General features: G+C 34.4%; 1 protein-coding gene across 1 annotated transcript in view; it reads right to left on the minus strand.

Annotated features, from left to right (window-relative positions):
• Positions 1–6,999: 6,999 nt before the first annotated feature.
• The window catches only part of LOC110457406 (sodium/glucose cotransporter 4-like), a 25,120-nt gene continuing 20,206 nt past the window's right edge, over positions 7,000–11,913 (minus strand). The window contains exons 13-14 of the mRNA XM_021508668.1: positions 8,351–8,531; positions 7,000–7,754 (exon numbers count right to left, since the gene is read on the minus strand). Coding sequence (XP_021364343.1) covers positions 7,537–7,754; positions 8,351–8,531 — 399 coding nt within the window. The 3' untranslated portion in view covers positions 7,000–7,536. The remainder of the gene's footprint in view (positions 7,755–8,350; positions 8,532–11,913) is intronic.

An 11,913-nucleotide genomic window follows, 5' to 3' on the forward strand; every position in this document is an offset into this window, starting at 1 on the left:
CCCCCCCCCCCCGGTGATTCAATGATGGGATTCATGTCGATGACAAAGCTGTTCAGTATCAAACTCTAAATGATGCTGTATTTCTTATCAATCAGTGCGGTAAGAATGCTTTGATGGCAAACACTGACCTAGAATAGGCTTTTAGGATGGTTCCTATACATCCGAGAGATTACGAACTACTGGAAATGATGATAGATGGCCTATTTTATCATGATAAGTGTTTACCTATGGGTTGTGCGACCTCGTGTCAGCTGTTTGAGAAATAAAGTTAGGCCCTTCATTGGATAATGATAAATTAGTTTGGATGATTTTCTGTTTGTCGGTCGTTCCTTCACTCCAGACTGTAAGACTGCCCTTGATAATTTCCTGCAATTATGTGAGAGAGTTGGAATTCCAATAAAGCAGCAGAAAACAGTTCAACCTACTACTTGTCTTACATTTTTAGGCATCGAATTAGACACCAATTTGTTGTTAGCTAGGTTACCAGTTGATAAATTAGAAAAAAATCAGGAGCGTGTTGCAGCTTTTTATGAAAGAACAAAACGCAACTCTAGAAGAACTCCAGTCATTGATAGGTTGATTGCATTTTGCATATAGGGTGCTCATACGAGGGAGAGCTTTCCTGCGTAGGATTATAGACCTTACTTTGGGCCTGTAAAAACCGCATCATCATGTACGCTAAACAAAAACAGCAAAAGCAAATTTAAAAGTTTGGTTGTTTTTCATTCAGTATTTTCATAATTGTACATTCTTCTTACTAAACCAGTGGGATACGTCAGATGCGCTCCAATTGTTTACAGATGCTACTAACCTTGGGTACGGGACACTTATCGATCTTCCATATGGTTTTATGGGGCATTGGATGCACACTTACAATATCAATATAATTAATATCAAGAAATTATTTCCCATCACTGCAGCATTAGAGCAATAGGGGTCCTGTTACGCAATAGGTCTTCTCTGACAACCAAGCTGTTGTGGCAATTATTAACAAACAAATATCCCCTAACCCAGTAATGATGGTATTAGTGAGGCATCTGGTTCTGACTGCCTTAAAATTTAATATCCATTTTATGGCTAAGCACATAACTAGTAAACAAAATATGTTGGCTGATTCCCTGTCCCGTTGACAGGTCCAACACTTCCGGCAAACAGCTCCCAACATGGACACTCATGTATCATCCAACGATGATTCGGGATCAGCTGTTACGCATTTGAGTCAGAAAGTACCCCAGCTCATTGACTCCGCAATATCAAAAGGGTTAAAGCAACTGTACAGAAGAGCATTTACATTGTTTGCACAATTTGCAACTAATATGCAGTTAGAATGTCGTGTGCCCATAACAGTGCATGTCGTTGCATTTTTTATTGCCCATTTAGTAGAACAGGGATTGTGCCTACATACACAAATTAGGGGGATATCATGGTAAGTTTACCAGTTATTAAAGGTTTCGGTGTTTTTGTCCACTCACCCACGATAGTCATTAGGAGAATGGCATTGCATTTGATTATGAAATGTAATATATGGTACACCTTCTCAGGAGTGTGTTCAGTGCATGTATTGTAACATGTATTTTTAGGTTATGTCGTTTTAATAAAAACGGCCATTTTCAATCATTAAGTCTTCCTGGTTTTTTATTGACTATTGTACTATTACATAGCTTACTGCCTGACTGATAGGTGCGAACCATTCAACACAAATGGGAATAATGTCTACCCAATTAGAGGTCCATTGCGAGTTAGAAGTGTCCCCATCAAATTTAGATACGCTCCCCGGCGGAATCGACTTTACCGGTAGCTCCCGATGTGATACATGTAACATATTCCCATTTTTATTCAGAGTGTTATATTATACATTAAACACAGCGTTCTTTTCCTCTAAAGAACGTAAAGAGGTTGTGAGAGGATAACATATCACATTCTCTGTCACAGTGGAAACGCTGATTTTCTGTCAGGCTTAGATTTCAGCGTTGCTTTAAGATGTCCTATTATGACGTCATTATATTACATGATTTTATGAAAAGACCCACTTACGTGCTCTCAAAACGCCAAGCAAAGTTAAAGTTAATTCTTTAAAACACCCAAATATATTACATAAAACAACAATATTACATCCATATGGATCTTTAAAAATGAATACGTATGGTTTTAATTTAGTTTCGACGGGAATACAGGTATTATGCACCCGTTAACGGTGCTCTTATTCATGCGTACAATTCTAACTTGTTATGTACAATGTAGATAATTTGGATGTCGAGAAGTCATGTCGAGCGCTCAAGAAAATAATGATGATGATGTGTGCAAAGTATACGTTCGATGAACGCAAATTGGCTTCAACAATCTTTTTTTCTGCAGAAATAGATCTGTTGGAATAAAATACTCTTCATGAATTGAAATTCCCAAAGGGGCTTTATCAAAGTGTGAATGTTATTGCCCCCATGTCACCCATTCCCTATTCCCCATCTGGGGAGGGGTGCATTTCATATTGGTTGTATAGGGAAACGATGCTTTATGTCTTTTTTGGTTTGTTTTATCAGAGATCAATAATTCAATTTAGAATTATCATTATGTGATTGGATTATGATGGGATAAAAGATTAAAACATGAATCACCCCTGAGTCAAATGGGTCAAATTGGCTTAACTTTAACAATCACTCGGATATAGTGTTGTTATCATCTTGAAATTACAGTTGGATGGTTTGAAAATATAGAACCGCACACACCTCTAGAGCTGTAGGGGGTGGGGCCAAAAGGGGGTCAAATTGGCTAAAATCAGATATGCTGGAATCCAATCATCTTCATGGATCGAAATTGCATATAGTGTTTTATGAATATGGTGAATTACGCAATACCCAGGTCATTCTTTCCTCCACTGGACAATATTACGACAAAACATAATTGGAACAATTTTATAATTACTCAGGAGACCGTTGAGGTCCTTGTGCCTCTCGGTTACCTCTTGCGCTGATTTCATTAATTCGAATGATTGAAGTATGCAAATTATTAAGAATATTTTTGTGCTAATATGGTCAACAAGACGTTGCTTTTCTAAGATGATTTAATAAATTGTTCACATTGAGATATTCAAATATTCCGACATACTCAAACTATAACCGTTGTCTTAATGAGGGATCCGTGCTGAGCAAATATTATCAGTATGCGGTTTTCCCTCCAAATGACACACCCACGTCTTGTTTTTCAGCTATTTTCATTCGTTTATAACAGGAAAGAGAGAAGTGTGCCTCCACCGGGGGTCGAACCCGTAATCACAGACTTCCTAGTCGGACGATCTACCACTGAGCTTACTGGGAAATCCCTCTAGCGCGAAGCTAAAAGTCGACCGTAATCCTTTGTACAATTAAAATCTGCAAACTGAGTGTACATGTGGCAGTTTAGTGGCATTTGTTCCAGATAACCAATCCTGGGGTCCGTAGGATATATAATCATAGTGTATGGCTTGGTCAGAAAATTAAAATAGGAACAAGTTGTTGGACCCGGGCCGAATGGTTGTCAAAAAAAGGAACTCACCGAAAGTTGCGCTGGCTCGAAGTGGTGGGATGCCGAGTCTGACCAGTTCAAGGGTCAAAACTTCCGTCAGGACTGGCCAAATTACATTTATATCACCTCTAAGCCCGCCTGTTTACCATGCACCACCACACTGACCATTGTCACATGCAAACAAAACAACAACTTGCACGGACCGTACACTCTACCACCGAAACCTGTCGCACACTATCTACAAAACCAACCGGGCAATCCCTCTACCCAGACACCGCCAGTTGGCGCTAGTAACAATACGTACACAGCATGGACGTCTGACAAGGCACGATGAGGTACAGACACCACAACACTTACAAACAAAACACGTTCCTGCCATACGTTAGGGTTTTTCTTCATTTTATTTTTAAATCATATCCATAACTGTAACTTACTTATTGTTTCTTTCAATAGAAAACGTCTGGTTTTATTGGATCATAAGGACGCGCCTATGTATATTGATTCAGATAGAATATGAATTTAATACGGAAGTATCGCAAAATGTTCTGATTAAGAAGAAACACACAATGTACAACGTCAATGCCGCTTTTTCAATATTGCCAGAAAAAGATATATTACACTAGACAATAACAGTATGCAAAACAAAAGCTGTATACAACATAAGCAATCTTACAGCTTAATCAATATTTAAGGATTGACCTGCATTTTAACGGCGTATACGGTAGTATGAACGCAGTTGGCCACGAACATATTCTATGGTGCGCGTTAACTGCATTCATACTACCGTATACGCCGTCAAAATGAAGGTTAATCCTTATGTTTACATCATAAATAATGTCAAAATGCTATAAAAAAAATAAAAACATTCAAAGCGGGTTGCTAGGATGGTAACTAAGTTCTAGTGAATCTGCATCGATATATTTTTTTTAATTTTTTTTTTCATTCATTTTCAATTTTTTTACATGACATGATACAACACATATGGTACATATTTGTTAAGCTGTTAAAACTTCTTAAGAGTTGTTATTAATAAAAAAAAAAATCACTATGAACACATACTTGTCAAGCATGTACCTATATACAGAGACAAAAAATAATTCGCACACAGACACACTTACACTTACAGTTAAACACTCACACAAATTGATATATAAATAAATTATTAATAAATAAATGGTATTCGTGACATTAGGTATACAGACAAAAACCAAATGCACACAAAAGACAAAGGACAAGACATGTGGGACAAAACAATGACAAGGGAAACCTAGGTCAGAAAGATGTTATATTAATTTCTTTTAATTTTTAAATTTGCAACCAGTGAAGTATTTGTGTATTAATCTGTATTTTATTTTTAATATTACTTTTAGATATTAGAATTTTGTGAGATTTTAATTCGAATTTGATATGATTTTTTAGACCATTCATATTGAGTTCTATTTCAAGGCATTTTGATTTATATATGTATTGTTTTACCGTCAGTAGTATTAAGTTATCCAAGTTGAACTTTGAATATTTATTAATTTGCTTGCCAAAGATAAATTCTTTTTTATTAAATCGAAGACCAAGATTTTTAGCAATTATCGTAATTCTTATATTTTCTATCAAATTAGATACCTTTTCACAATCCCATAATATATGTGTTATTGTTTCTGGATGAGTTTTACAAAAAGTGCACATAAAATTAACTAATTTACCAATTTGAAATAAAAATTTGTTTGTGGTTAGGATTCTATGATTTATTCTGAATTGTAACCATTGTAGTTTGGCACTGGTACAGGTATTGAAAGGATATTTGTATATATTTTTCCATGTTTCTTCATCAATATTGAAATTTTGAATCCATTTATTTTGGGCGGTTGGTTTAACTTCATTTTTGATTAATATGGTATATATTTCACGAGCTCTTTTTTTACATCTTAGGATTAACTTGAGATTTATGGGTATACCTGGTAACATAATATTATTTTCTGAATCGAAAGCTTGGCGGTTCTTCCTTATGTACTGACCTATAACATTTTCCAGACTCTGATAACTTAAAAAATGGCACGAATGTTATTTTTTTCACAAAATACTTTTAAGCTGTATAAAGATCTATCTTTTTTAATAATGTTATGGATAAAATGTAGCCCTTTTTTTGTACCATGTATTATTGAAGATAACTTTTCGATCTATTTTTATTTCACTGTTAAACCATATTGGATTTTCACTAATATTTGTTTTGTATATTTTGCTTGCATTGATAGTTTTATACCAGGCATCTAAAACATCTTTCCTAAATACGTTTTTACAATTTTTTGATATTTCTTTCAATTTCTCAATTCCAATATTTGCTAATTTCTGTTTATCAAATAACGATTCCACAACAATACCCCAATTTCCTAGTTTACTATATATCCTTATGATCCAAGTTGCTTTAAGAGCAGTTTTGAAAGATTTTAGATGTATCATTTTAAGCCCCCCTTCTTCATATTTTTTTTATTATTATATCCCTTTTTACCTGATCTGGTTTACCATTCCATAGAAAATTGTACAATGTATTGTTAATTTGTTTAATATATAAGTCATCAGGATTGGGAAGCGATATAAACAAATGATTAAACTGAGATATTAGTAGAGTTTTGATAACAACTATTTTACCTATTGGTGTAAGTATTCTTTTGTTCCACACAGATATTAAAGACTTTAGTTTTGCAAGCTTTTTGTCAAAATTCAATTTGATAATTCTGTGTAGGTCTACATCGTATTCTATGCCTAATAGGGTGAAGTGTGCACTTCCTCATTTTAAGTCAAAATTTGTAGTAAAAGTGTTTTCACTGTATTTATTGCTGCCAATCCATATTACCAGGGTCTTGGAGAAGTTCATTTTTAGTCCAGAAATACTAGCAAAGTAGTTAAGAGTTTTTAATGTTTCATCAAAAGATTTTTTTGATATACTATAATTGTAATTTAATGATCTTAAAATAAAGGGTCCTACTTGCTTCCAAAATATTTTTAAAAATTCAACTGTAAAACTATCGGAACCAGGGCTTTTGTTGTTTTTCATTTTTAAAGGTGTGTTTGTTAATTCATTTATAGTAAGTGGGCCTTCAATATTTAATGATTCATTGGCAGATAGTTTGGGTACAGTGTATGATTCTAGAAGTAATTCAAGATTAACATTTTTAAGTGAATCGCGTTCTTTATATAAGGTTCTGTAGTAATTTTCAGTTTCTTTTAAAATTTCAGTTTGGTCAGATATTATTGGCCTATCATCTTTGGTTATATTTGGAATAATTTTGCTAGTATAGTTGCGAGATTCTAAATAACAAAAGTATTGTTTCTCCCCCTCCCCTATCCATTTTGCCCTTGAACGTATCATATTTTCTGTAATTTTGTGCTTTCTTATTTCTTCCAATTCCTTTTTTTTATCATCTAACTCTTTTAAAAATGTGTTGTTCGATACATCGATATATTGGTAAATTTAGAAAATACCCAATGAACAACACTATTTTTCCTCTTTTCTGTGAATTTTTAATTAAGTAATATTTGTAGCACTCCAAACATGTTTAACTATTTATAACTGTCGTTATGTACATGCATTGACACACTGTTCTGGTAGTGATGCGGTCGAACGTCGCAAAAGAAGCCACTGCCATTGTTTGCCCTACCGTCAAAAAACATTGAATGTGCCGTGATGCGGTCGAACGTCGCAAAGGAAGCCACTGCCATTGTTTGCCCTACCGTCAAAAAACATTGAATGTGCATCCATGGAATTAGAAGTTAGCCAGCATCATCAGAAATAAAGGATCAAAATATGTTCCATGTTTCAAGATGTTGAACGAACCAAGCAATGGCTGTCATCAAACAGTTATCGCGCTGAAGCATGAACGGCGCCATATTTACAGATATCAATCCGCCGAACCTTTTTCCAATGCGTATACGCTAATGTATACACAGTCGGAGTTTATTAAGCTGAAGAACGGGGAGATGTAAATATTATAAAATGTGTTTTAACTGTCACCAGGTGTCCCTAATTGGAATATCCAAGCTATCAGTTTAATTAAAATATGCTATAAGAATTGTAGTAATAATAAGGATCACCACAGCAGATATGTCTAGAATACGTTTCCAGAAAGGATTTTCCTCGAGAGACTGATCCTTTTCCTGCTGCACACGGATGTCCTCCATTTCCCAATCGCTGTGTTTTGCCTTGTCCCCAGTCGTCCCACACAACCACATTATAAACTGGTTTTTTAATCTTTTTGTTGTAACTTCTGTAAACAAAAAGGTTATAGTCTATTTCAGTATAAAGCGGATCTAAATGTAATTCATTATCTCGTTAATATTAGTAACTAGTGTAAGCAAATGTTCTTTCGTGTCATTCGTTCACTTAACCAGCTGTTATTTAGTAATAAAGATAATGTTTCTTGTAATTGACATCACCTTTCGATTCCGGACGCTGTATTTCAATATGACTCTCGGTTATATAATTAACATCTCCATCTGACTCTCGGTTATATAATTAGCATCTCCATCTGACTCTCGGTTATATAATTAACATCTCCATCTGACTCTCGGTTATATAATTAAAATCTTCATCTGACTCTCGGTTAAATAATTAACATCTCCATCTGCCTCGCGGTTATATAATTAACATCTCCATCTGACTCTCGGTTATATAATTAACATCTCCATCTGACTCGCGGTTATATAATTAACATCTCCATCTGACTCTCGGTTATATAATTAACATCACCTTTCGATTCCGGACGCTGTATTTCAATCTGACTCGCGGTTATATAATTAACAACACCTTTCGATTCCGGACGCTGTATTTCCATCTGACTCGCAGTTATATAATTAACATCACCTTTCGATTCCGGACGCTGTATTTCCATCTGACTCTCGGTTAAACTTTCCTCTTCTGTCCTTTTTGAACCTCTCCTACGTTTTCCTTTTTCATATTCATTTTGAGTTCCTTCCTCCTCGTCTTCAGTGTCGGGATCTGGAACCTGTTTGTCCTGCCGGGTCCACCATGTAACTCGTCTTAGCTGATAACAGCAACATGTTTTATAACAAAATTTAATAATATTAATATTTCACATCAAAGCATAAACGTGATATGTAGCAGTAAACACTGCATTGAATCTGCTGCATGATAAATAACTTGGTGAAATTAATTTGTATACCAAGGTATCACATCATAAGTATATCTATTTAAGTCCGGATAAAAACAAAAATAACTAAATGTTTGGAGGATCCTTGTTTAAAGAAAACAATAGTTTAGCATGGGATAAGTACTATTTAAACTTGTATAGTATGGCGTGTGTAGTACGGAGCATACAATGTAAAACTACCGATTACTGCCCTGGATAAAGGGGAGATTTACATAGCAACCATTGAAAAGAACTGAGACATTTAGACAATGTTTTATGAAGGTCAAGGTATTTTGCTTCATCGACGGAATCTGCCCAGTCATTCTACCTCAATGTCACGTTCTCTAAGCAAGAACCAGGATATGGAAAAAGAGCATGTGTTTGAATACAAAATCAACTTTGATGTAAGCGATATTGATACCAAGAAAGGGAACGTTATGATCGGAAAATCCCATTTATGACGTTAATTGTTCAACTTAGTGATTAGATGTCTCTTGTTGCAAGTAAATATCGACAAAAGACGGCTGATGAAATGAATGGTTAGTATCCTTTATTTTAAAAACTGGAGAGTATAGCCGATTGACCTGGTCAACAGTTTGCCTGTTATTAAACGATAGAACGTTGATAATAAATCTAAAAGTGAATTTGAAGGACTTGGCAAGGTTATTGTTACCAGTCCCGATCAGCTAATCAATGATAACAAACATGCGTGTATTACTACATGTAATCAACAGAATTAGGATCAACAGCACATCCTACAAAAAAAACTATAAACTAAACGCTGATATAACATGTACTGTATTCAAAACAATATATTTTAGTTATATTAACATGTCGACGAACTAGAAAACGCTTACCCGTCCCCAACAGGTCGTCTTATTATCTTCCTTTTTTTCTCAAGTGTGTCAATGTTAATCTTTCTTTTGTTCTACTATTGGCCTTGTTTGGAGGATTTTTAGTTGAAAGTTCGGTATTGTGTTGTGATTGGTTTGTTTATTTGTTTATCAACATGTTTCTTATATGCTTTTTGAAAATTGGCATTTTCTATGCAACTGATTATGATACAAAGTTCTGATGAATTTGAAAAATGAAATATGCAACAAATTGTTGCCAATCATATGAACCGTTTTAATACAATGTAGTTCAGGAAACATTTCCAAACTACTGTTACTGTTTATGTCCCTTACCCGAGCCAATGTTTCCGCGTGTAAACATTTGATTTCTGACTTTTTATTATCCTGACAGTGTTCCATGATATTCATACCTTCTGTCGCATATTGATTTGAATAAGTGAGTAATGATTTTTTTACATAATAATCAAGATTGAAAGTTCAATGCAATTTAGTAATTAAAACGTCAATATAATTGGCTCGATGTTGATCAAATGTACCATTTTTGTTTGTTTTTATTATAAACATATTTTAATACATATGTGATAAAAACTACTTTATTTATCATTTTATTGGTATCATATACGTAAATATGTATAATTACATACCTGGTATTTTTAATATTCTGCATAGAAACTTTTTATTAGTTGTTTAGTATGGTAACACACAGGTTAGAGTTACAAAAATGCAAATGTCATAATTCATGTGTCATGCTACACTATGTATTTGTAAGCCATTATTTATTTTTCATTTTTCTCGGGATTGATGTTAATTTAATCATAACTTTCTTTGACTCTCATATATTTGTAATCTGCTGGTATGTTGATAGTTTATTCCTTACTTAATATTAGCCAAATACTAAAAACAAAACCAAGCGCCGGAAATATTGATTAAGATGTATGGCCATATACCAATAATCGAGTTATCCAAAGGCATCCAATAGTTTTTTGTTGCGAGTAATCTCCCCTTTGAGCTCTTTAGGACTCACACAACTAAATCAGCCAATCAGCAAGTGTTTCATTCGTTTGTAGTTCCTATCTGAAATAAGTTCCGGCTAATTACTGGGCCACTAAAGAAGTTTAATAAGGAACTGATGACAGATTTTTAAATAAATGAAATGTTCAGGTATTTAACTTTTGAAAAATATATACTTTTGATATATGTCCATGTCTGTGTGCGGTCAATATACCGGTTTTGCTTGTAAACTTCCGGTTGTCAACTTCGTGGCGATGTGACACTCTAATATGCCACTAAACCTACCAAAAAAGTCATTTTGTAGCCTTTGCAAGGTATGTATTTATGAATCTTGACAGTTGTAACTAGTTTTGAACAACTTCGAATATTTTTTAATCCACAGAATACCGTCTACATCATTACAGAAAGCTTACAATTCAGAATTATTCCTTACAGCTCATATGGAAAAACATATATAACCCTGGGTTAAATTACATTTTAATATAGCGCAATAAAAAGTACTCAATGCCAGTGAGGAAGCGTGAGGTATTGACATTTTTTTATTTGTCGTAATTTGCTTTCTAATTTATAAGAGAATTATAAATGCAAAATCGCCAATATAAGTGAAACATGCTGTTTCTAATATCAGATTGATGCATACAAGCAATGAATATGGCTCAATAAATTGTCCTCTTACAAAATAACTTTTTATCCTTTTTATATTTTACTCTCGGATCATTTGATGTTTATAAGTATTATTTTTTAAGAGAGTCCTGTAAGGTATGGTATTCTTTTCAGTAATCAAAGACACAAGGTATGACAATGCAAGGTATTAAACAGAGCGTAGCCGAATGTATGTATACATTTAGCGTAGCCGAATCTAGCCAATTTTATATTGCCAACTCGTACATATTTCATATCTTTGTGTACATATGCTTCACTAATCATTTGTCTGATGAAGGTGACAGGGTACACATGCAATGTACGGTATTAGTGATAAAACCGTCATACATTTTGCTATTTGAACCTTTGTGATGAATGTACATATCGTAATCCTACCTTCACTGATTTAGCATATTATTCAGGTTAGATACGTTGATCTGTTGGCGTTAATCATTTGTGTTATGTCTCCGTAATTCGAACGCTTAGAAGACAGATAGTTTTCGAGGTACAATCAAAACGTACAGGTGATTATACCTCACTCACCACTAGGTGTCGCTAGGATAGCAAGAGGGTATAAATAGGCAGAATCCAGCGACAATCGGCCCAGTTCTGTTTCGATCTTGGCGTGTTCACAGCAGTGACAGATCGTAAGTACCTAATATATGTGAGACCGGCTTTGTGTTGGAAAGATAGAAGTGACTGAGTAAGTCTTGCCTTGATCCACACACTGCCTGGAAGATATATTAAATAAACGATTGAGTGCTGTAGCG

The sequence above is a fragment of the Mizuhopecten yessoensis genome, unplaced genomic scaffold, assembly GCF_002113885.1.
Source record: "Mizuhopecten yessoensis strain PY_sf001 unplaced genomic scaffold, ASM211388v2 scaffold1147, whole genome shotgun sequence".
In the NCBI taxonomy this organism is placed as follows: Eukaryota; Metazoa; Mollusca; class Bivalvia; order Pectinida; family Pectinidae; genus Mizuhopecten; species Mizuhopecten yessoensis.